The following is a 27130-nucleotide window of genomic DNA, read 5'->3' as shown; positions in this document are numbered from 1 at the left end:
TTTTGTGTGAGGAATATTTTAGATTTAGCTTTTTCTTTGACTGATGTATCCATTTCTTCTATCATGTCTTCAAAACCCGAGATTCTGTCTTCTATCTCTTGTATTCTCTTGGTGATGCTTCTGTCTGTAGTTCTTGTTTGCCTACCTAGATTTTCCATCTCCAGGATTCCCTTGGTTTATGTTTTCTCTATTGCTTCTATTTCCATTCCCAAGTCTTGAACAGTTTCATTTGTTTCCTTCAACTGTTCATTTTTTTTCCTTGGTTTTCTTTAAGGCATTTATTCATTCCCTCCAATTTTTGTTTGTATTTTTCTTGAGATTTATTCATTTCCTCTTCAAGGACCTCTGTCACCTTCATAAGATTGGTTTTAAGGTCTTTTTCTTGTGCTTCAGCTGTGATGGAAATTTCAGTGTTTGCTGTACTAGGATAGCTGGGTTCAGGTGGGGACATGCTGTCCTAACTGTTGTTGATTGTGCTCTTAGGATAGTGACTAGGTGTCTGGGTTTGGGATGATTATAGGTCTAGGTTCTGATTTCTGAGTTTGTCTTTGTTGGATAGGTGTTTTTGTTCCTTGGTTTATATTTCCTCTTTGCTCTTCTGGTCTGTGTGGCCTGGAGTTCTGGCAGCCAGCATGTCATCTGGTCCAGCAGGGGGGTCTCTGCTTGAGTTAGGGGCTGAGACATGGTGATGAGGAGGGGAAGAAGGATTGGTGATGGTGTGTTGGGCCAGCACTGAGAAAGTGCAGGTGGTCCATGAGCGGGCAGCCTATCTGGAGTTCTGGTGGACAGTGTGGTATCTGGTCTGGCAGGGATCTCCACCTGAATTCACATACGAGTTCTTCTGGGTGGTGTGATCTGTACTTCTAGTTGATGTGGCCTCCAAGACAATTTTTTAAATCCTCATGGGGGCTTGAAATCTAGTAAGGGATGAAAAATGAGTTCCCAAAGAGCTTACTCCAACCTTGTACTTCCTCTTTTGCCGTCTCTGTCAGACTGGCATGCTCTGCCAGTATCTGCTATTGCTTCCTAGTGTCCAGCCTCCTGCCTGTCCAATAATCAACATTTACTGAGTGAGGAAGTAAGCAAAATGATAGAAATAGAGTGAGCCAAGATTAATATTAAAGCGATCACATAAGGGCTGTGTACTGTCCTGTATTTGTGAATAAAGGGTTTGGGAGTACAAAGGTAGGAGAGAGACCCTGACAAGGGTAGCATTTAGAGGACTCTAGGTGACAGCTGACTAGTCTGTGGCAATGGGGAATATACACAGATGCTTCTCAAAAGGTGGGATGTAGTCGGAAGGTTTCCTGTGTCCCAGCCTGCCAGCAGTTGGGACAGATCTCTCCCACTTGCATCCCCCAAGTAAACACACAGAGGCTTATATTAATTATAACTGCATGGCCATGGCTCAAGCCTTTTGCTAGCTAGGTCTTCGTGTTTCATGACTTTATCTGCGTCCCATTACATGTTGCTCCTTGGGCGGCTCTCTGGCAGCTCTCCCTGCCTTCTTCCTCTCTCTCTCTTTGAATTTCCCTCCTGCCTCTAAGCTGCCTTGCCATAGGCCAAAAGGCTTTATTTACCAATCAATCAGAGCAACACATATTCACAGCGTACAGAAAGATATTCCCATCAGTGGGACATGGCCATGCTGTGTCACAGAGTGCAGCATTTGCCTCTGAAGCAGCCTCCAGCCCATTTCAAGTTATTATAAAAACCAATGAATGGCTATGCACATGGGACTGATCATAAAGATAAGATTTTACCTTAGAAAAGCTTACCCCATCATTCGCCTCTTGGTCATTTAAAATCACTCATTCTATCCATGCTGATCATCCAGTTTGGGCCCTTCAGTTCATTTTCCCAAAGGCCCCCTCACAGACACACCTTCTCATCCTTTAACTTGCATCAGAATATGCTCTTCTTTCATGGAGGCTGAAGTGTGGGCCATCTCACAAAACAACACAAGAAGAGCATAGAGCACTTTGTCTACTTGCTTCTCCATGTCCTGTCCCCCAGAGACACCTTCTGGTTTACCTAAAGCAGCATGCTGCTTACTGCTCTCAAAAATCAGCAGCCCTGAAGGGCTGTCTGTCCCATGCATACAAAACATGACATCTAAGATAGTCTGATTAAAAAAAAAATAAAGTAACAATAGGGATTTTTCTCTCTTCTTCCACTTAGATCAACTGTAACCTTACCCTTATGTAGAAAGTTGACATTACAAACAGCGTCACTCCATACATGGTGTAAGCCTGGGCATTATATCATTTTGGACCCAATGTGGATGTTGAGACTCTGATATTTGTCACCTCTAGGTCCTTTACCCAAGACCGCTGTAACTAAATATACTCTGGTTACAAGTGATGTCAGTGAGTACCAGCTTTATTTTCCCTAAGAAGCCAAGGAAGTGTGGTGAATGAAATCAGATCTTAGACTGATACCTAGGAGCTGGTGAACATCATTTAAGGCATCATACCCTTGCCAGAGTGGCCCATAGATGTGGTTCTGGGGCTTGAAGGATCCCTTGGGTGAGTACCTCTGGGAGAAGGTACAAACTTTCCAGGCTCCCGATTTCCTGCTTAGACTATGCGTGAGTAAACCAATGTAAAGTGTAACTTCTTTCTGTGGCCAATTACAGTAGCCACAAAAGCAGAGGCACATGGTTTACCTTTTATAATAATAATTTTTAAAAGGTCATTATTTCACTACCATATTTAAAGGGGAAATAACATGACAGACATCTTGCTTCTATGAAACACATGTTCATTTACAACACGGGCAAGGCCAGAGACCTTAAGAGGAGTCACATTTTCAGATGAAAGTGTCAACAGCCTTTAGGGGACTCAAGGGTCTTAATAATTGCTTAAGTGGGATCCAGTGATGCAGTAAGGTCTGGTGACTGGTCTAGCTTTGTGAGGCTCACAAGTCTCAGTTTTCTTCTTTGCTATGGATTAGTGTTCTCACTGGGGTGCAACATTGATTAGCTCATTACAAACTGTTTATCAATTTAACTTGTTCAGCAATTCTTAGCTTTGGATATTTGGAGACGAGGCTATGGTAATGTTTGAATGTAACTTTCATATGTCAGTGACGTTCTGAAGTGTAACAAGGTTTTGGATTTGAAGTATAAACACAAAAATATACATGTGGAATTCAGATCACATTTTAATAATTCTTTTTTTTCAGCTATGGAAATTGCTTACTTGTTATTTATTTTTTGGTTATAGGAGAGGCATGTCACATTTCATATGTGGAAGTGGGAGTCAGTTCTCTCTTTCTGACATGTAGGTCCCGGGAATTGAACCCAGGTTGTCAGGCTTGGCATCAAGGGCCTTTACTTGCTGAGTCTTTTCACCAGCTTACTTGTGTAGATTTAAAGGGAGAGAACTGATTAAGCTGAAAGGAAGAGAGTCCCTTAAAATGGGGGCCCCAGGTAGGATACTGTGTGGGCTGAGTATCTTTTTTGTACCAAGTAAGGAGATGTGAACTGTCCTTACAGCTTGGTACATGGGTAAAATGAAGATAGATTTGGCATACTGCATGTAGAATCAACACCTGTCTTTGTAGTCACACCCTATCTGAATTTTCATTATTCATCTTGGGAACAACCACATGTGAACTTGTGTTTCATTTCTCCTTCCTTTCCAGAGAGCCCAAAGCCAGCTTGGATGAAACGGTCGCTCAAAGCCGATAATATGTTTTAATCCCCTGGGTTTATTTCGTACACAAAAACTCATCACAAGTCAGTGTGGGTCCCGAAGATTCTTTTATATGGCTTTTTTTTTGTCCTCCTTGGCCAGTTGCTTGTCCTTGTTTTTCTTTCCCTTTTTGTTTTGTGAGATGAGGTTTGGTGCCCATCCTGGCTTTGAACTTGAAATTCTCCTTCCTTAGTCCCTGGAGTGTGGGACTGCGGTGCTTGCCACTCTGTCTGCATAGCCCTTGTCGTCTCCAAGAGTGACTTTCTCCTCATCCAACCCAAGAAACAAAACACTGACACACTTACACGGATAGCATGAAAAAGCCAGTCACTGTGGGCTCAACGGAAATGAACACTTAACCTGTTCACAAGCAGAACTGAGCCATAAATAAATAAAAAGGCAAGGAAACTTTTGCTCACTGAGGGTCTCAAGGAAGGTACTGAAAATTTCCTTTTTAAATCCGTTAGGAGGGGCACCATTCTTCTTGATTCTGTTGTCTGACAACTGAAAGAAAAGATCAGCGTCTGAAAATATAATTACGTCAGAGTCCGTTTTACTATGTTAACATATGTACCCGTTGACTATAATATTGTATTTCTGTATTTTTCTTTTTGTATTTCAGATGCTCTACACTTCAAGCTTATCGAAGATTACATTGATATTTATGGGCTAATCTGGAAATTTACAAACAGTTTGTTTCACTACGTCTACAAGAAAATATGTGCAAATTCCAGATGGCTGGCTTGTAAAGGGGCTTTTAGAACATAATTCAGTGTAAGTTGTGGCTATACTGTGTTTTAATCTTTGTCCACTCTAGTTCTGGCATGTGTCTGTTTGCATGTGTGCAGGGTGTGTGTGTATGTGTATACTTTATGTTCATTTTTGTCTTAACAGTTGAGGTTTCAAACTGTTGAACAGATATTTGCATGCCTCCTATGTAAAAGGTTCAGTTCTGGGCCCAAGACAGACCCAGAGACGAGGCTGCTGTCCTCGCAGGCATTATACTTAGTGGAGGAAACAGACGTAAGACAAATACATTCCTAGACATGGAATTTACAATGTGATCTGTGTTGTGGAGGACAACCATATAGGCCTCTGGGTACACATGACCAGGCCCTGTCCTTACTCTGAGCTCAGAATGGGTTCCCTGGAGAAGACTACTGCTAGCTAAGATCTTGTGGGTGGGCAGGAGTTAGAAGGACAGAAGGAGTGAGAGGTGATAGGGAGGGGGGTGATAGAAGAGGGGCAGAGGGAGATAGAAAATGCTTCAGATGTGTTGAAGACCATATCTGCTGAACTCAACCATTAAAAGTGAATTATAAAAGCACTGGAAGGTAAGAGAGCACATACAAATTTATAGGACCTTGTGGTTTTTCTTTTTCTTTTTTTCCTCTTTCAGTTATGAAGTACTCCTTAAGCCCTGACAACCATTGTAAAGATGGAATTATGAATATGGCAACCTTCCTCCGGGGCTTTGAAGAAAAGGGGTTAAAGAGCGACAGGCCCGGGGACCAGTTCAGTAAAGAGAAAAAGAAGATTCTCTTCTCCTTTTGTGATGTGTGCAACATCCAGCTCAACTCGGCGGCCCAGGCCCAGGTCCATTATGACGGCAAATCCCATCGGAAGCGGGTCAAGCAGCTGAACGATGGGCAGCCTCCGCCCCCAGCCCAGGGCTCAGGGCCACCGCTTGCCAGCTCTTGCCCTTGCCCCGGCACGAACACCAGCACAGGTAGGAAGCAAGCTCCGTGCACCACTGCCTTTTTGGAAATCTGGTTCTGTTACAGAAAATGAAGGTTTTAGAGCAAGGTATTGGTCATCTTAAAACCACTGCCACGAGGTAGGCTGTTTCTCTAGAGGTGAAATCCAGGAAGATACTTGTTCACTCTTAGAGAGTTTACACACACACACACACACACACACACACACACACACACTGGTGCATTGGACCTTGGACTTACTGTTTCCCCATATTGGGTGAGCTTTTGAATTTGTGTTTAAAATTGATCAGTGATAACCAGGATTTCCTCTCTCTTCAAAATTAGGCTTTCTTTGTCCACTTCCTATTGGTTGATATCCTACTTGATGGCATAAAAAAGCTACAGTTTTTATTTATGGCATCCCACAATTCCGTCAGCAAGCATTAATCCAGCACACTAGTCTTGTCTTCCTCTTTTGGAGGGCTGCCTGCCGTGCTGTGGTGGAGCTGACAGCTGGGACAGGCTCCATCCAACCATCACGCCTCTCCTCTGAGCTCCCACCTCTCACCCTTTCGCTGGGAGCAGGCAGAAGTAGAGCTTGAGAGTTTTCAGCCCTGCATCTGCCCTCGTGTTTGGACTGCCTTTCACGTTCTTCCCCTTATCCTTGGACAACCTTTCCTCCTCCCTAGCCCGGCTCAGTGCTGGCTTCGTCTGCCAGAATGAGTGAGAATTGAGTTTTATTGGTATCTCTAGAGTAGGTTTCCACTCAAGGGGGCTTTCTTCTTTGGCCATCAAAGAGCCCCCCACTCCCCAAATGAGGTAGAATGGCTCTCCAACCCACCTGGCAAGTGTTTGTTCATATCACGTGGCTTCGACATAAAATGCGACGATGCAGGAGCTGTTGGTGTATTGATTTTGTATGCTGTACCCTGATCCACATTGACCACAGTTGGAAATGAGTATGTGCTGCAGATAAATAACTTCTGTATTTAAAGCTAAATGCAACCATGTTTTTGCCTAGTAATGAGTTTAACTTCATTAAACTAATTCCCCCTAATCTATGCTCACCACACCGTGATATAAGATACATGCTTATAACAGTGAAAAATCACTTTCCATTTCTACTTATTTATTATAACGACAATTATAATTGTTCGCAGAAGCATGTGTATGCTTGTGTTTTCATGTGAAGAATATGTTAGCGTTAGGCTAAAAACTGGTGTCTCAGTTAGAGAGCAAATAGCCCGCGTAATGGTTTGGATTACATCTCAGTCCTGATGTCTGTGGTTACCTTCGTAGTTTAAATTGCGTAGTTGTATAACCTGATGACAGGGAAAAGTTTCTGTCATCGGATGCTGGGTGGCACAGCAGGAACTAGTGCATGGCACATGTACAGCGAGGACCAAGGCTGACATCAGGTCATTCCCCCCCACCCCCCTCTTTCCTCCGTTTTGATCTATCACACTACTGTTTCCTGCTAGGCAGTTGTTCCTTCAACACTGGTCTCAACCCATACCTTCTCACCTTCGTTTGTTCAGGACTCTTTGATGAGGAAGATTGAGTTCTATCTGTAAAACTTCCATCTCATTCATCTAAATGAAGATTTAGCTCCACGGCCCCTGGAGCTCAGCGTAGAGCTGGGCACAGCCGCTGTCACTCTGTTCTGCCTCAGCCTGCCATTTAGCTCAGGAGATTGGAACATGGTGAGGACGAAGGCGTGGGGATGCCTTCATTTGGCCTTGCCAAAATGGCAGTGCTCTTCTTAGTTGGTGCCTGCTAGCTCAGCTGTTTCTACGAGTCACAGCTGGGCTCCCTCCCATCCCCGCACCCACGTAGTCCCTTGGTCACTGGGGATTTTTATTGAGATGGCTGTATCTTCCAGCTTGCCCTCAGCTGGGGGCAAATTGTACCATTCCTTAACTATGTGTGCCTCTGTTTTTTCCTGACTGTTGTAGCCCTGATAAAACTATGCCCTCCATTCTCATAAGTTCCAGTTTGGGGAGCTTGATAACATATCCAGAGTCCGTCTTTAAAAAATGGAATTGATGGGTTCCAGACAGGTAGAAAACAGGCTTTGGGGCAGGTGGGGGCTTCTCTTTCATGTTCAAGTAGCATAGGGAGGCTGGCAGTTTCAAAGGCAAATCATGAATTCAAGGAACAAAATGCCAGTATTTCTTGTTTTGTTCATCGCTGCTTAACTTTAGAGAGTATGATGAGTTGGAATCTGTGTCCCCACCCTGAAAGTAAAACAAGAACAGCAAAGGAACAAACAACAACACACACCCCGTGTGCTGGAGTCCTAGCTCTTAAAATAGGGCACTGTTTGGAGGTACAGTCTTTATAGAAATAATTCAGTGAAAACAAAGCCATGAATTCCTTTAAAATTCAAAATCACTTGCTACCTTAAAGAAAGGAACTTAAATACAGGAACATACATCTAAGGAGAAAGGAGTGTGAGAAGACACAGGAGAAAATAGCTAACTATAACTTAAGCCTGAAGCAGACCCTCCCTCAGAGGACTGAGAAGCAGCCAGCCCACACCAGACACCATGATTGCTGACATGAAGTGGTGAACTGAGGTTGTTTAAGCCACTTAGTGTGTGGTATACTGCCCTGGTAGCTTTCACTGTGTTGGTAGGGCTTGTAACCATCTCCTGTTCAAAGAAGAAGGAGGGGGTCATAATGATGTCCTACTTGATGACCTCAGGAAGTGGCTGCTTCTCTTTCATGTCAGTCTTACAGTGTTGGGATTTGCAGGGTGGTATTGGAACCCACAGGCAATTCTACTGAGTGTTTAAAGGGAAATTAACACCAATTTTACACAATCTCTTCCAGAAAATACAGGAGGGAGAAACACTTTGTTACCTTATATGACCAGTATCACACTGATACCAAAACCGGACAAAAACAATATAAAAAAGAGAACTATCAGGTAATATCACTTACACACCTAGAATCAAGATTTCTCAAAATATAAACAAGTTTGATTCAGAAATAAATAAAAATATGATCAAGAAGCTTTGAGGTATATAAATAAAGCTAGCTCAATATGTTAAAAATCAATCAAGAGAATTCAATATGTCAACAACCTAAATAAGGAAACTCATGTGATTATAGTAATTGATACATTTTTTTTCTTGGAAAATATTTGATAAATTCCAATACCCCTTAGAGTGAATAGAGGATAATTATCTAAATTTAATAAAGATAATCTACAAAATGCCTATAGCCTGATGTCAAAAGATTGAACGTTTAACCTCTAGGATATAGAACAAAATCAAATTCTACTTTAATGCCTCTTGTTCATCACATAGTAATGGGAGTGCTGGCATCTGAACTAGAACATGAACATAAATGGGGGCACATAGATTAGAAAGGAGGAAACAGAAACATCAGTCTCTCTTTATAGATGGCATGATGATAGGAGCAAAATCCCAAAGAGTCTATGAGAGAACTGTTAGAACTAATATATGAATTCAAGTTTGTATAAGAAGAATCAACACACAAAACCACATAGCGATATACCAAAAAATGAATGTAGAGAAACCAAATTTTATAAAACAACAGTACCATGGATAATAATAGTAAAATGAAATATTCAGATGTATCTTTTAAAAGCATATATAGATTCTGTATGCTTAAAATTATAAAACATTGAAGAAAGAACCCAAAGACACTAACAGATGGAGGGATATACTATGTTCATGGATTAGACTACTCAACATATTTAAGATGTCAAGTCTCCCTAAACTGATCTGTATGTTTATAAAATTTACTACTAAAATCTCACGAGTGTTTTGAATCAAATATAGACAAGAACATTCTAAAATTCATTGGAAAAAAACCACAAATCTAATAGCTAAAACAATGTTGACAAAGATAAACTATGAAGAAACTCTATCCAGGAGTAAGGCTGACTGATAGCTGAAGTAATCAAGATAGTGTGATTGTAATGGATAAATAGACACATAGATCAATGAGAAATATATAGAGTGCAGAAATAGCCCATCTATTGAATTGATTTTATTGATTCAGTGGCAGGGGAGGAGGCTTGTTCATACGTGTGCAGGTGCACTTACCACTGAATGCACATGTGGAGATCAGAGGTCAACACTGAGTGTCTTTCTCTATTGTTCCCGTCTTATTAGCACGAGGGGTGTGTATGTGGGGGGATCAGGGTTTCTCAGGGAACCTGAGTCTTACTTGATCTGATAGACAAACTAGCCAATGAGACTCTGTGATCCGCCTGTCTCACCCCACCCATCCCGGCAGTGTGGTTTCAGATACCACAATACTGAATTCTACGTGGGTAATTCGGATCAGTTTTCATATTTACACAGCAAGCCCTTACCCTGTGGGCCATTGCTACAGCTCCCGAAGTGATATTTGATAATCGTACAACAACCGTTCCAGTGGAGGAAGCACGGCATGGTTCTTAGTCTTGATTAACTGGTGGGACTTAGAGTCACCACCACAGAAGCAGATCTCTAGACATGACTCTGGGGGATCTCTAGATTAGATTAACTGAGGTGAGAATACCTACCGTAAATGTGGGTGAATACCATTCCATGGGCTGGGTACAAGAGACGTGAGCTGAACGTAGGCATCCATTACTGCATCTATAGACACGGGGGAAAAGAAAACCGCCTGTATTTCATAAAATAAATGAATATTACCTCAAAATGGATCATAGACTTAGCTGTAAATCATAAAGATAAAACTTAATAGGAAAAAAAAATGAGACAATGCAGAGTTCCATCTTAAAACCAAATGGATGATTCACAAAATGGAAAATTGATTAATTGGACTGATTCAAACTTTTAAAACTTTTTCTTCATAAAATACTATATGAATATGATGGAAATATAAACTATAAAAGGAAGGAAATATTTGAAAACCACACATTTCAAAAGCAAAGGACTGTACATGTCTACAATATATAAAGAGCACTGGAAACTCAATATTAAAGAATCAAAGAATACAAGTAGAAAAAAATTTTCAAAAAAAGAGTAAAAAATGACCAATAGGTGCATTTAAAAGATGTTCATCATAATTATCCATCAGGGAAATGTGGGTGCCACAATGAGGCTCCATTATATTAACTATCAGAATGTCTAAACAATAGTGACAACAGCCATGTGTTGGCAAGGATGCCTGGTTCACTCATACATCTCAGATAGTAATGTAAGTGGTCTATTGCTATCAGTGCAGGGTAGCTGGTGGTGACCTTCATATCCGAAAGCTGAGGTATCCTGAGCGTGTGCTGGAACGATTCCTCACCATCTCTATCCTACTCACTATCCTCATTCTCTGAGGACCTGAACACACTAAACTTAAAGCAGTTGATGAGTGAACGGGTGATTATAGACCTCTTACCTGGAGAGCTGGCTAGTGTGCATATTTCTGGGCTCCAGCTGTGAGGTACTAATTCCCTAATTCTCAGCTGAAGCTGGAGGTCTTGTAAGAGCTTCCACGATGATGCTGAAGCTGCCACTGTACGGTTGTGCTGCAGAACCTGGGATTTGACCTGTCAAGGATGCTCTGCACCCAGAACATGAACTTTTAATTTTAGATACATGTATAATAAGGCAACTGAGCTGAACAAGGAGAGAAAAATGGGGCTGGTGTTGGGGACAAGGCAGTCTGTGGACTGCTTCCTCACCTCCCGTCTACTGATACAGGTTGGGCGGGGCAGCTGTTGCCAAGTTTATACCTAGTGGTTGCTGGGGTCTAGCCTGGAAGCTAAGTCACAAAACAGGTGATGCTTCACTTGCGGCCCGTGTCTGCAGAAGGGCCAGCTTCCGTTGCTCACGGACTCTCTCGCCCACCAGTGAGTAACACCTCTCACTCTGGTACCCTGATGCTCTTGTCCTCTGAGGCAGAAGCAGGATATTTGCTTAACATATGGCAAATACTCATTTAACATTTTGTTCACTGTGTCCTTAAGGAATGCTGGTACCTGCTGTGGAGAACCGTGTTGCCTGGGGTTTGGTAGGAACTGACTTTGTTCTGGGTCTTTTGAGATCTCTGTTTCTTCAGAACGGCCAAGAGTTCACTGCCAGGGAGTGAGTTCTGATCTTGCCCTAGGCAACGCTTTTGTCGAAAGTAATGTTTGAAGATAAGAAAGGTCAGGCTGAGAGCAAGGGGCTTCCGCTGTTTGGTGGCAGGAGACACATATCCAGACTGGATCAGAAATGTGCTAGCGCTGGCGGGTACCCTGGAAAGACTGAAATAATGACTCGGACCCTTGACTTCCAGCCTGTGAGGTGGTGGGTGTCCTGGTTTCTTTCTGGTGCTGTGACACAACACTGACTAAAAGCAGCTCAGGGGAGGGAAGGGTTTACTTGGCTACCAGGTTGTAGGCCACTCTCAAGAGGTGCCAAAGGTGGCACTCAAGGCAGGCACCTGAGTCAGGAACTGAAGCAGAGACCTGAGTGAAACTCTGCTTCCTGGCTCGCTTCCCCTGGCTTGCTCAGCAGCTGCCCTTCTTACACAGCCCAGGCGGACCTGCCCAGGGATGGCACCTACCACCATGGGCTCAAACATCCTGTATCAATTCGCAATTAAGAAAATGCCTCATAGATATGGCCATAGGCCAGTACGATCTAGGCACTTCCTCAATTGAAGTTCCCTCTTTCTAGGGGACCCGAAGTTTTTGTCAAGTGAGTGACAGTGTGTTCAGTTTTCCTCTCATTGTGTTTGAGGTAAGCCAGGGCTATGGAGAGCAACCCTTTTCCAGGCCTTCCAGCAGCCCTGAGTTCTCTCTGTGCGTTCCCGCAACAAATTAGTTACAAAGTAAAGAGCAAAAAGGATCCAGGGCACTTCCTTATCTAACATGGGTTTCCGGTTGTTTACTGACTACAAGGTAAATTTTTCTCTCTCTCTTCTGTAACAAATTTGAAAGGAATGTCTCATCCTCATGTAAAGTTGACATGTTAAGGCTAAAGGTAAAAAATAAGTTAGTCATGGAAGGGAAAGAGACCCAGAAGAAGCAAAGGCAGTGTTCAGAATCTCGGGTTGAGAGCAAGCTTGGCGCACCCGAAAGATGGAGGAGGACCTGGAACAGAGAGTTAGAAAGAGACAGAAGTTTGGAAGTTTGGGGAGATGGGCCGAAGGATTTAAAACATTTTTCTTTTCTTCTTAAGTGATACGATTTTCACTTAGTCCTCATTCTCTGGGTCAGAAATGAGGAATGTGTGCTGGGTTCAGGTAGGCTGTCCTTGTAGACTCTGCACGTTCATGAGCAGAGGTGGCCACCAGCGGTGTCCTGTACGTGTCTGGGCGGTTGGTGCCGTCAGTAGCCAGGCTCATTCTGACCACAGCCCCCGCTCTGCGGAGGTAAACCCGGCTTCTTCCATAGACAGTATCCACAAGGGAACACTGTAAGGCAGAGAGCGCAGGGGTGAGGCTGCTGGCCCGTCACAGGGAAGTGCAAGTTCAAAATGACACTGCCTACAGCCAAGAGGCACTTTTGATTTGTCCTTCAGGAGTGCGTGCGTGTGTGTGTGTGTGTGTGTGTGTGTGTGTGTGTGTGAACATGTGTGTGCTGTGCATGTATGTGCATGTGGAGGCCAGAAGATGTCTTGCTCAATTGTTTCCCACCTTACTTTTGGAGGGTCTCTCACTGAAACTGGAGCTTACTGATGGTCTATCTGGGCTGGTCAGGAAGTTCCAGGGATCCTCCTGTTGGGGTTTCAGCAATGCTAGGACTGCAGGAGCAGCCTGCCTCACCGGCCTCTTCAGATTGTCCAACAGGTGCTTTACCCTCTGCTAGACTGAGCCAAGCTCTCTAGCTGCCCCAGCTTTGAAATTTTAAATTGAGTTTGAGTTTGAGACCTGTACACTCTGGGTGGCAGGATAAGTTAAGAATGCTAAAACTCTGGGGTGCTTTGCAGCGGAGACTTAAGATGATGGAGTGGGGACAGAGAACAGGATGAGAAGAGGGTTTGACAGTTGCAGCGTTGTGAAACTTTGTGTCTGTGCATCTCCTTGGACCTCGGGGATCCTTTGAGTGGATTTTCCTCTCAAACTGTTAAACACCATGTGGGGGTGAGACACTGTAATGGATACTATGTCCATTAAAGTATGTGTTGGGTTTGAATGCACAGATCTCTCTCATCTTGCGTCTCACATATACTTAAGACGTGGAATTTATCCTCAAGTGCATTTCCCCCAAACCTTAAAAGAAGCCTTTAGATTTGAAGGTGCAATGACACAGAACCACCACACGATGGTGCCAAAGGTATATAGAAATGATGGCGTTGCCTCATTCCCACATGTGGGTGGAACTTACATTAATAAGTATGGCAAACGAAGAAACCACACAAAATAATGAGGGTTGTGTGTGGATGTGCACAAAGAGGTGGGATGTGTTCACAGACCTTGTGAGCATTTTTATATGCATTAGCAAAATCTCTAGGGGTGTCAGTTGTGTGGAGTTGGGCAAGGAGGAGGACAGCTTGTTCTCTAGTTCTCAGGAATGAAAATGGCTGTTTAAATGATCTGTTATCACCTCCTTTGCAGGGAAATATTACAGGAATGCTGAAAAATTCTAGGTATGAACATGAAAGTTAGGGAGGCCGGCACAGGTTTCTATGATCAGTGTGCAGACGGGGCTAGCAGAATCCACTCACACAGGACCCAAAAGCTTTTTGTCTGCTTTCTCTCCCTCTTTTCCTTTTAAAAATATTTTGACACGAGTCTCATTATATATCCCAGGACAACCTCTAACTTTCAATCCTCCTGCCTCCAACTCCCTAGCGTTTTTACAGGTGTGCACTGTATCAATGCACTGTTCTTTTCTTTTCAATTATTTTTTTGTTTCCTATACATATATGAGTGTTATGCCTGCATGTATGTCTTTGCACCTCTCATGTGCCTAGTGCCCATGGAGGTCACAAGAGGGTACCAGATCCCATGGAACTGGAGTTACAGATGGCTGTGGGTGCTGGGAATGGAACCCAGGTCCTCTGGAGGAGCAGCCAGTTTTCTTAACTGCTGAGTCATCTCTCTGGTCCTGCTTTGATTTTTGACTCATTAGTGCCAAGATGAAAACATGACAAACTAACTGAAGAAATATCAGTGTCATTTTAGTGGAGGAGGTGGCTAAACTAGTTACAGTGTACTCAGCCCCAAGCCACTAAGAGACTTTTTTTTTTTTTTCTTGTAATAATGATCACGCTGTCTTCTTTTTACTGGGCAGAGTCCATGAGTTTTTGTGAAGTAATGGACTTTACAGGGGCAAGGGCCTGGTCTAAATACACACGCTTGGACCTTGGAGAATAGGCATGAGCTTCTGTTCCTGTTTTTTCTAATGAGAGAGCCCAGGAGAGGGAGTTCACGTCTCTTGCTGATGTGAACTCAGAGGGTGACGATGTGTCACAGGGAACGTTGCGTACTTCTCCGAATCACTGTCTCACCTGTACTGGTGACTTTGAATTTGAAGTATTTTACAAAATCCATCCTTCAAGCAGGGATGCTATGGGTGGCTCCTACGGCAGCATTTACTTGAGAATCATACTGAAGAGATCCTGGGGTTTGAGGCTCATAGTAATGAGAGTAATTTGGAAATAGGGTGCAGGGTGGAGCTGTCACTCCAGATGCATCACCTTGGAGAGAGCCTTGGCCAATTTGGATGATGTTACAAATTTAGAACTACCAGTGTGGTGGATTTGAAATCATCATCGAACAACTCCATGTACTGTACAAGTGGTTAAAATAGTAAACAAAGGTGCTTATTTTGTGTAAGTATAGAATTCTAAGGAAGGAATACACACAGGGTTTTAGATTTAAAAAAAATTGAAAAGAATTAAAAGGCGAGGTTGTCCCTTTTTCAGCTAAGGGGTTCCACCTAAAGAGCGCTTTGGCTATGAACTTTCAGGAATATTTTATTTTTCAAAAGGTAAGGGCTGGCTAGCATCCAGTGTTAGTTTTTTAGATGTTGAGAAATAAATAGCAACACTTTTAAGTGTGAACATCGTCTTAAGCCATTAGAGTGTGGTAGTGAGGGTTTGGAATCATCAAAGGTATTCTCAAAGCCATGATGCCTTCCTGAGAAAGAAATGATATCACTTCTAAAAGGACTGAGGAAGAAAGACTTTGGGGTAGCTGGCTCAGTGGTGATGTAAAATTGATGAGTTCAGCCTCTGCCATGGGACAACTGTCCTGTCGCCCTGACTGACTGGACTCTTTGCACAGCGATGTTCTGTTTTTCATACCTTAACAGCATGATGGGAAAGAGGCTGCCGCGGTTAGAAATCCCTGCAGCACATTACAGCTGCCTGTGGCATTGGTATGTGGCCTTGGTTCATCTGGGCGCTGGTTCTTGGGCCACCTGTGAAGTAGGTTATTTCTTCTCCACAGATGAGCGTCTGGAGGAGCTGTGCGGGCTAGGTGTCGCATGTTTTATGGGCTGAGTATAACAGCATTCATGTTGTGTTGACCCACTTTATTTCCAGAGGTCACACACACTCTCAGGAGCCTGCATTGTAAGTCCAAAGACAGTTGGCCTATAGATGCCGGAAGTTCACCTACTCCTGCATGAGCATGCCTTAGAAGTATATGTCAAAGAGACCATGACCTTTAGGTAGGATATTATGATTTTATTCTTCAGGTGTTCCCCAGCATCTGGGAAAGCCATTTACTCTTACAAATTAAAATAGCTTTATCAGACCATCAAAATATCACTTTGGTAGCTAAAGAGACAATTGTGGACTTATTTAAAACACGCCAAAAGACTTCTAGAAAAATAAAATTTTCTTCTTCTCTTGTAAAATGACTCTGTGATCACATCCTAGAACTTATGATTAGAGCCCTACACTCTAAACAGAAACTAGGAAGACATCTGTTCACATCACTGTGCTCTGTGACTCCCCCCCCCCCCCCCCCCCCCCCCCCCCCCCCCCCGAGCAAGCCTTCTTCCCAAAAGGCCATCAGGAAGTGTTTTAAGAGAGTTGCTGCTGTTCTGTAGGCTCAAAAGCTTAAGTCAAGTTCATGCTTTGCTATGCTAAAGGTCTGTACTAGACTTAACTTTTCAAAATACATTATTCAGGGGAACTGAAGAGATGGCTCAGTGGTTAGGAGCACTGACTGCTCTTCCAGAGGGCCCAAGTTCAGTTCCCAGCACCCACATGGTGGCTCACAGCCATCTGTAACTCCAGTTCCAGGGGGTCTAACACCCGCCTGTGGTCTCCATGGACACTAGGCACACATGTGGGGCACAGACACACATGCAGGCAGAGTGCCCATATGTGGAAAAAACAATAAAATAATTTCAAAATACACTCTTGGGGAGGTTGACTTGGAGGAGGAACACCAAGAAGATGCACCGTCATGGTCATATTTCTTGGAAAGATTTATGGTGAAGAATGCAACTATTTTTGCAAGTGATTTTGAAGATTTCCACAGTCAGTACTGTACAGAGCACACACAAATAAGAAACGTTCAGAGTATGACATGTAATATTTAGTACAATAGATATTTTGCATATGGGTACAATGAGAATAGAGTAAGAAAAGCATGAAACCCAATGTTTCATGCTCACTTTGAAAATATATCCTTCCCTTTTCTATTTCTTCTTGACTTCAGTGTATTAGCTTTGGAATACTTGGGGCTGAACAGATGGCTCAGTAGGTAAGAGCACTTGATCGTCAAGCAGAATGACCTAAGCCCAAATCCCTAGCACCTAGGAAAAAAGCTGAGCAGGACTGCTTGTGCCTGGAACCTCAGCACTGAGCAGAGATGGACAAATCCTGGGGCTTGCTGGCTAGCCAGCCTAGGCCAGAGCACAAATTTCCACTTCAGTGAGAGACTCTGTCTCAATACAGCGATGTAGAGCATGACAGAGAACACTCAGTGTCCTGCTTTGACCTTCCCATGCACCTCACACTCACATGCATGCAACACACACACACACACATACACACACACACTTGAACACACACACACCCCACTTACACCAAGTAACCAGTGAATGGTTGACACTGCTGTGTGGGGATTTAATTATTGTTCATTAATCCAGGATGGCTTCTTCTTGCCTTAGGTCCCCATGTCCCAGTTTTGTCATCCTGTATTATTGCCACGTTTCTGCTCTGCTTTGTACCTCAGACTTCCTAGTACCTTCCCTTTTGTGCCTACAGGAACACTGCCCTCCACGTTTTGCTTATGCAAGAGAAGTCCTGTTTAGGTACCACTTTCCCAGCCAGAGCTTTTAAGCAGAAACCCTTTGGGGGATCTGCAGCCTTCACTGTGTAATTCTTGCAACCTAAGAAGTTCCACAAACCAGGGAGCTTCATAATTCATTCTGATGGGAAAATCGGTCTGAACGGATCTGAGGTTAATCGTGGTGTTTACTTATTCTGTCTTGGATGAATATGCATATTTTGCTACAGAAATGTTAGTGTGTCTGTTTAGAGAGTTATTGCCCAAGATCTGGCAGGATATGTCATGCCAGTCATTTATGGTATAAGTGAAGGGTCACCTTCCAAAAATACAAAAATATTGGTATTTGGAATGCATCACATACTAAATGTTTTATGAAAAGCAATTGAATACATATCATTTTTAAAATTCTTTTATTTTTATTTTGTGTGTATATGTGAATATCTTCATCTATGTATGAATAGCATGTGTGTGCCTGGTGCCCTTGGAAGCCAGAAGAGGGCATCTTGGAACTGAATTTGCAGGAAGTTGTGAGCCCCCACATGGGTGCTGGGAGTGGAAGCCAGGTCCTCTGCAAGAGCAGCACATGCTGTTAACCGCTGAGCCATCTCTCCAGCTCCATCATTTTAAACTATCGTCTTATTGCTAGGGTTCTTTGCTTGCAGTAATAATGGAAGCATCTTCAGGCACAGCCTTCCCTGTAGTATTTTATACGATGAGGCTTGTGTCTGTATCTGAGGGAGAAGAGGGTGAGGAAGAAGGGAAGGAGGACAAAGGAATTAACAGCAGGATACCGAGCAGCTGGGAAATCTGTGATGTGCAGTGTCATGGTCTCATGATACATTCAACTGTTGCCTTGGGGTCTTCACACAATACATAAAATTTAAAGGGCATAAATAATGGCAAAAGGTGACAGTGTCTGGATGTGTGCATTCATACGCATGCTATGTATATGTCCACTGGTATATGCCTGTATCCTGTCTGGTAGCAGTGTGTAAGGAGTCAGTCCTGTATCTAAAGACCCAGTGAGGAGCCCTAATGGGAGTGCCTTGTGTGAAGTTGCTCCACCATGCTGTTCATGCAAATGAATGTGACATCTAGACCTCATTTTTGCACAGGTGTTTTCTGTTGAACACACTGTTAAAAGCATCATCTGAAACAGTCACATCACTACTACCTCTGATCCAGTCACTCACAAATTCTCAAGTCCAACTATGGCCTTAGAGCATGCATCCTGATTTGCTCCGCCCTTACAGACTCAGTAAGAACCTAACGCCTGGTCTTAAAACTGCACCGGATGGATCCTTAAGTGTGATCTTTGTGAAGGCAGCCTGTTAGGAATTGCTTTGGGTTTTCTTGGTGATTTATGACGAATGTTTCATGGCTTCTTTTGCTTTCTACTTTGCATGCGCACATCAAAGACATGTGTTTTTGCAATCTCAAATCGTTGCTCCTTTCTGAGTTACTGTATGTCTTTTAAAGACCACGTCAGCTGGGTATTGCATCTATTTGTTAGTAACAAAAGAGGAGGTGTAATCTAAGAAGGTAAATATTTCTATTTGGGGTTGGCCAGAAGTGGGATATATGAATTTAATGAGCCTATTTGCTCTTTTTTTCATTTTAAGATAGGTGAAGGCATGGCATTGCAATTAGCCTCTTTCTTACACGGTTATTCCTTTCGTCACACAGAATAACTGTAAATTTTTGGTGTTTAAGAACTTAGAATAGAACTGAGAGCATCCTGATCTGCTGCTGGCAGAGCCCTGCACATTTCTTCCTGTCATCTTAATGTACTGATGACACTTAAGAGTTAAAGGACAGTTAGCTTGCTTCTTAATAGAAATTGTCAAATATATGGAAACTGTTCCCCGTAATTGCCATAGACTCTGGAGACTTGATTTGTGAATGAAGAAGTCCTGGGAACTACAGCTGGTTTGGGTTTTGCAGCGTTAATGCTTAGTCCTTATACTATAGACTACTGATTTCTTCTCGGTACCCTGCTTATTGTTGAAAAGCCAGAGCTATTTTTAACATTCACACAATTTTGAAAGACGATTCTTCATTCCACAAGGTTTGTTGCTAAATCTGTGGAGCCTTTCATAATTGCATCCTTTTTTGTGGCTTGCTCGAATGTGATCACAGTGGCTGATTTCATGCATTGATAATGAAGGCTTAGGTTGCCTGTTTCTCGGCACCAATCCACCTCCGACTCGTAAGTTGACAGTGCTGCTGCGTAGAGCTCCAGATTGAAACTGCTCTGCTTTCCTAACAAATGACTCAGAGCGTGCTCGTCCTTCCCTAAAATGCTGCCAGCATGTAAAGGATTTTCAATGAGAGCGCAATAAGCCAGCCACGGGAAGGTTTTGAGCGGCACTGATGTAACGTGGGGCTGTCACGGATAATCAGGCTGGAGCCAAGTCCCGGTAGCACTGTACATCACACTGGCCACATCCTGGAAGTTTTGTTTATCCAACTTGGTTGCTGGTGAAGCCGCTGAAATCCCTGCCAGGATGTGGAGTGGACTCCCTAGCAGAGGTGAGCATCTTTATTCTAAAACTTGGATGCTGGGGTCTGGGATGCCAGGAACTGGTTCTTTCAACCGTTGTTCTGAATCCTGTGGAGTCATCAGTGGTGTGTATTATATTGGGCTGACACTTCTGAAGGAGGCAATTGAAGAGAAAATGCAGCAGCCCTTAATTTTATTCAGAAGTTACTCTCTAAATGGGTGTGATAAGCATTCTTTTTCTTTTTTCTTTTTTTTTTCTTTCCTTTACTAGCTGTGTGCTGAGGACATCTTACCAGCAGGTGACTTCCTCTGCATTTTAAACATTCAGAACAAGTCAGTGATATGTGATTTGCTATCGTTAAGGAAAGTAGGCAATTAGCAGTGTTATTATGTGTTTCAGGTATAGATATATAAAAAGGCTATAAACAAAATATGTTTCACAGAATCTTTGACATGAAAAATATGTAGGAGGAAACAAATCATGTTTACAAGGTAGCTGAGAAAGTGAGAGCAATGCCTTGCATACTGGAGATGACACCTTGTTAAGCTTGACATTATTAATAATTAAAAGTTATGACCTGTCAGGCAGTGGACAGCCTGCAGTAATTGGTTTCTAGTGATGGTGTGCTGACCAAGAGGGGAAAATGAGTATTTCTTTATGAAGCATGCATAGACTAGATGTGATATTTTAAACGTAGCATATTCTGTCATGTAAATGTAACTTTCCCTGGTGCTCACCTGGGGAAGTTAAATGACCAGACGATCATGCTCGGAAAGATCTGATGTAACATTTGAAGTACAGGGTACTGGCAAACCAACATGGTAGGGGCAGGCTCTAAGTCAGCCTCCTAGTAGAGAAGTCCTATTGCTTAGGTTCTGCTCAACTCTAACTGTATGTGGCCAGAAGCTGTTTCTAAACAAGAAAGGGGGTATGAATGTTGTGTCATGTTCAAATAGTATTATGTTTATTATGTGTTGCGTATGTTAGGGGGACAGAGAAATCTGTGATTGGAAGCTAACATGGCATGTGAGATTTGATCATATATGTGAGTGTGTTTTTCTTCCTAAATGTTTTTAAGGCTGCTAGGCTGCTGCTGTTTATAGTTTTCAGCTTTAAAGTTATAGATAAGTGTGTGCTTCTTAGAAGACTCAGGAACCCCATTTACTGCTGGTACATGAAAAGCCTGGCTAAGCAGACACATCAGGAGCAAACCATTTGTGTTCACCAATCTGTCTCGGCAAGTCCCAGGGCCACTATCTCGCTAGAAGCCACTGTGTGCTTTTGAAAGCATGAAATGAGTTTCATCCTGAGCACATGGTTTCTTATTTAGCAGCTCTTTTTATGGTAATGGTCACTCAATGGTCCACGGCTGGGATTTTGGTGTTCTGCCAAAGCTGATTGTGTGTGCTAGGATTTAAAAAAGGAAAGAAGGAAAGGAGAGGTGGAAGAGCCCAGTGAGACCCTCAAGAGAGAAAAGCGCCACCTCACTCTAGAGACGTCCTCATTTCTCCAAAATTCTTTATGCTGGTTCATTCAGGACCCACAAATCTGATGTTGCTGCCATGGTCCAGTGTAGACCTTTTCTAGGATGAGACATCAAGATAGCTCTGTTCTGTATCATATATCTGTCCCTCTCTTCACAGCACATATGTAGAAACCACTCTACTGGGCCTGACTATGTTTTGCAGTTTATCACAACGATTCCCGGCTCCTCTGCTAATGCATGCTAACACTCTGGTACAGGGAGTGGAAAGCATTTGCACATTTCATATTTTATGTAAACAGCCAATGCTTGGTTGTTTACATATGTGCTCAGAGCAGGGTGAGTTCAGACATCAACCTGAAACACTCTGAGGAGACATAACAAATCTGAAAAATGGATTCTGTCCTGCAAAGACCTTGTCTTGAAATCTTAAAAACAAGTTTTGTTTGCTTTCATGGAATGCTTATAGATGAAATTTGCTTGTGAATGTGTTGTCCTTAGGTTTTTATTTCCATCAGAAAGTAACTCTTGTTGAAACTTTTTTAAAAAGAGGTGACCAAAATTACCAAGATTTTTAAGGGAATAATATGTTTTTGTTATTGTTCTTAGTAATAAGAATAATGATTTCTTAGAGTTTTTGTTCTCTGTATGCTACAGTAGGCATGCAGGTGGACTGGGATGTACATACTGAAATGTTGATAATATGTTTTTTTCCTCTTGTGGTCTGAATGCCCCTTTGAAATCTTTAATTTCATTATTTCTCTCTCTCTCTCTCTCTCTCTCTCTCTCTCTCTCTCTCTCTCTCTCTCTCTCTCTCTCTCTCTTTTCTTGGATCTTTGCCTAGCTTAAATGATTACACACAATTAAAGATTGAAGATAAGCCATCTCTCCAGATGGCTCAGCAGTTGAGAGTATGCACTGCTCTTTCAGAAGACCTGAGTCCAGTTCCCAGCACCCATGTTGGGTAACCCACAACTGCCTGCAACTCTAAGCTCCTGGCAGTCTGCCATGTCTGCCACCTGTGGGCACCTGTGCATGTAGTATGTGTGCGCATGGACACACACACACACACACACACACACACACACACACACACACAGAGACAGAGAGACAGAGAAACAGAGAGAGAGGGAGATGGAGAGACAGAGAGAGAAACAAAATAAACTTAAGTGATTTAAGAAAAAAATGTTATTGTTGAAATATAGGGATGTAGCACATGCCATTTTAATTAGAAAGGATGAGATTTTAGATGAAGCATAATTTTAAACAACTTATTTTTCTTTTATTCTTTTGAGGATGTCAAGCCACCAACCATTCTCACATTATACAGTGGACTTTATTTTAGAAATACTTCATGTTTATTACCCCAAAGCCCAGAGAACTAATTGTGTTTATGGGTTGAGAATTGGAAGGCTGTAAGATACTGACATTTTCTCCTGAAATTCTAGATGATGTTGTGTTTACTCAATGAAAGCCTTTAGAAAGTTTTAGGATGTCAGAATTCTCTAGAATAGTGAAATTTTTCATGTTACAAAACAGTGAAGAAAATCCACTCAGGAGGAGCAGGAATCAACTTGTTAGATCTGCCTCCATCCTGCCAGCAATTTCTCTTTGTAAGTAACAGAGTCTGAGAAGTCCCGAGGAAGTGCTCTACCAACCGCTCACACTTTCATATCAAAGATCAACAATCTGGACTTGTTCATTAGCAGCTTTTCATTAGCAGTTCATTAGCCCATGAGGGTAAATCGGTTTTAATTGAGAACAGGACTAGTTCACGAGGCTCTTCCCACTTCCCAATGGACTGGATAGTTTATGGACTTTACAGTTGGTTTTGGGGTGTGTCGCTGAGGTGGGTGTGGTTTAACAAGAGCATGTCTCTGACCTCAAAGCTCTATTTTCTGTCGTTGTGTCTTTTCATTGACTTTCTATTCCTTACTTCCTACTAATGAAGTAACTAAGAAGATCTTGTTTTATGGTTGCTAAGATTTAGCAAGTAAAAACATATAGGACTTCTAGTTAAACTTTACATTTTACCTAACAATAGTAATAATTTTAACCACCATCGTGTCACCTGCAGCTTTGGGGTCATAGGTATCCTAAAGTTGATTGTTGTTGAGCTGACTCCAAGTTTGGCAGGACGTCCTGCACTGATTGAACCTCCCTACCTGCTTTCCCAGTAAGAAACTCTTTAGGTGACAGACAGCCTATGACCTTGGTTCTTGCAAAAGTCAACACGAAGGCTCCCTGCTCCTGCAAAAGCAATCCATTCCTCCTGTTGGGTTTTATGCCTAAACATGCCTGCTATTAAGTTACCATTTGAGAAACGTAAAATGGGTAAAAATAGTACTGTAGAATGGAAATAATAAGTATGTGAAAGCTTCCTATAATTACTAAAATAAATCAATAACAGCAGAACAATAAATAATAGCTGCCAGTGACATTTCAAATAAATGAGGATTATACAATTAGCTTCCAATTGTTATCCCTTGTCAGTTAGAACATTTCCAGGACTTCATCAGATTTGAAATATTTATAAATTAGTTTTTCTTGGTTGTACTTAGGATGCTTAATGGAAGTTTTCTCCTGCGGGGCCCCTGCTCCACCACTCTCTCTGGTCTTTCTTTAAATGTTCTTTTTCCTCACTAATCACGGGACTCATTGTTTGGCTGCCCCCTGGCTTTCTTAGAAATGCCAGGGGAGTTTCCGGTTTGATTTGGCAGAAAAGCTTGAACTCACTGTTTTGAGGTAAAGTGGAGAAGATAATATCTGTGTCCACTACATGTACCCTGTGGTGGCAGAATATTTGAGCAGGTTAATATTGGATTATCACACTAACTGTACAACGCATTTATGTGTAATTGTACATATGCTAATCTACACTAACCCCTGAGCTGCCCGAATTTTCACCTCTCTAGAACATACCATGAGCATGTGTCTTGGCTCTCCCTGCAGGAACACAAAGGGGCCCTATTTGGAGACTCCTGCTTTCCCCTGAGGCTACAGTGAAAAGTGCTCCGCTCAGTCGCCTTCTGCATTACCTTACTGTTCTCCTCTCACTTCCTCAGACCCGCATGTTTCTGTAAATAGTCCCAAGAGGAATAAATACACACCAATGTGTAATTTACTTCCCAAAGTCCGAAAAGACACGAGTGGAGTGAACGTCATGCACTGTGCTAGCTTCCTTTCCTTACCAGGATACCTTATAATCAATTCGTGATTTCGGGAGAAAAGATGTGTGGGACATTCCTTCACCCTTTCCGTTCCTGATCTAAAGGATGACCTCAGGTTTCCCTGTGTCAGTCATGTGTTATGTCAAACCAAGAAACCCGTTTCGATCTCAAATCGATTAGTTGAAGTGCAGTTGACCCGAGTTTTGAAAATGCAAGGCTGCTCCTGTGGTGGTAAAGTATTGTTGAGTAAACCATATCTTCTTTGACTTAAATGCTCCCTGCTCAGCCATCACTTTATTTCTCGGTATCTAGTGCACTGAAAGACACATTGTATTACCTTATTTATTCATATTTATTAACAATATATGCCTCTTTCAATCTGATTACTTATATTTCCAAGTATAAATATAAATATTTTTGCTTCCCCCATCAACCTGTTTTTTATTGCCAATCCCCACCCTCAGTTTTCCAGCCAAGAATATTACTATGTTATGCATCCCTTCTTCTGTCTGTTTAAAATGAGATTTGTGATCTTTCCTGGTATCTAAACTATGCTCTTTAGGAAAAGATTCTTCTCTCTTTACCTCAAGCATTCCTCTCCATGTTCTCTCTAGTAACATCCTACACACCTCAGTCATAGTTGATCACACAGTATGTTTGTTATAGCAAATGACCAACATGAATCTGTGATAGAGCTTTCAATCACAGAACATCTTCCAGTATTTTCTCTTTTAAAATTGAAAAGGTACTGGCAAGGTCAAGATCCTAGTTTGAAAGACTCTTAAATTTCCTAAAAGGTAAACACTGTGGTTTGAATGTGTCACCCAAAATTCACGTGTTGGAAACATAATCCCTAGTGTCAACAGTGTGGAGTAGTGGGGCCCGAGGCAGGTGCTTAGTTCATGAGCACTCCACTCTCGTGAATGGAGTAATGCCATCATCATAAAAGGCTGGGAGTGTATTTGTAAGCCAACCTCTTGCCTTTGCTGTGTGATGCTTTCTAGAGGAAAAGGTCCTTGTTGGGTCCAGCCCTTGATCTCAGACTTCTCATTCTCTGTTCCTAAGATGTGAGTGTTGGCTCTTTATAAATTATCCTGTCTTAGATATTCTGTTAGATAGCACAAAATGAACTAAACTGTGAGGTGAAAATATATGTATATGGAAATATCAATATATTTATATATACATGCATCTATATGGAAATAGCAATTAAATAATAAAGAGATGCCTTTATGAGGGAGTACCTAGGTTGTTAGCGTTTGGCAGACTCATGTCTTCTGATGTCTTCTAGAAAGTCTGCAATACCACAGGGGCATTTAGCCAAATGTCTTTTTGAGATTTTGAACATGGTATTGATCAGTGATTGTTATAGATCTATGGTAATGCTAGTACTAGAGAAGTTTTTGTTTATTTGATCTTGTTTTCTGAGTCATTAGTGTTGTTGTTTTTGTAAGAAGTATCTTCTAGAAGCTTCTCTGTCTTCAAAAACAAAAACAACAAAAAACAAGAAAACAAACCAGAACTACCCCTTCTTTGCTGAAGGTTTTTCGGAGGGCAGGGTTAACCAGATTCAGAAATGAATCCACAGTAACTTCTTCCGCCACCGTTTTCCTGTGCTTTATGTATTATGTGATAGGTGATAGTCTACTAGGCCTTTGTCTACCTGTAACATTTGGAGTTTGTGTATTTAAATATACAATGGGTGAAGTGAGATGCCATCATCTATATCCTGAGTGTTTAACTTTTTCCTACTTCTGGGAAGTCTGGAGTGGATACCACTTCTATCAGAAGCTCTGAAATGGCTGTGGATCATTCTTTAATAGAGATAGCAGGAAAATAGTCTATAACACAGATCTCTTGGTTCAGCTAAGACTGGTTTAACCAACACTGGATTCTTAGCAACAGATTTTATTGTTGCCTCTATTTAATGGAACATGTGTGGTGAGTGGTGTAAATTATAGGACTTAGTAATAACAGTAGCAATAGTTAACTTTCAAACTAATGTGATACCCTGCCCTTCATATGTGAGAACTCATTTAGTCTTCCTATCCTCATAAAGGAGTTCTAAGGAAACTGATGTGCCGTGAAGTTAAGTCAACCTCCCAGAGTCATACAGCAGCTCAGAGGACTCCAGAATGCAAGTTTTTAATGAACACCCTAGACCAGCTCTCAGTAAGAGAATCCACAAGAGCAGGTGACAAAGAATTCAGTGGATTTGTAACTGGCTGAACACCTATACCCAAGGTGTACCTGGCTCCTATGAACTTAGAGTGAAGTACCCTAATTTGTGATTCGATTCAGTCACTTACGAACTGGTCATTAAACTATTCACGTTATCCGACAAGTGTAGAAAATACATCGAAAAGCACAGGCAGTGTCAATGCTGATCCGTAGGCCCCCTTCCACACTGAATGCC

General features: G+C 42.2%; 1 protein-coding gene across 4 annotated transcripts in view; it reads left to right on the top strand.

Moving 5' to 3' along the window:
* Znf385b (zinc finger protein 385B) overlaps positions 1–27130 on the top strand; it is a 401032-nt gene that overhangs the window by 91728 nt on the left and 282174 nt on the right. For 2 of the 4 annotated variants that reach the window (XM_059260776.1, XM_059260777.1), the window contains exons 2-3: positions 4321–4472; positions 5098–5427. In XM_059260776.1, coding sequence (XP_059116759.1) covers positions 5100–5427 — 328 coding nt within the window. In that variant the 5' untranslated portion in view covers positions 4321–4472; positions 5098–5099. Of the gene's footprint in view, positions 1–4320; positions 4473–5097; positions 5428–5482; positions 5492–19849; positions 20090–27130 lie in introns of those variants that run through there. The other 2 variants (XM_059260779.1, XM_059260778.1) reach the window with 2 other exon arrangements.

This window comes from Peromyscus eremicus, chromosome 4 (genome assembly GCF_949786415.1).
Source record: "Peromyscus eremicus chromosome 4, PerEre_H2_v1, whole genome shotgun sequence".
Lineage (NCBI taxonomy): Eukaryota > Metazoa > Chordata > Mammalia > Rodentia > Cricetidae > Peromyscus > Peromyscus eremicus.
Note: the sequence above shows the minus strand (reverse complement) of the source record. Positions and strands in the feature narration are given on the sequence as shown.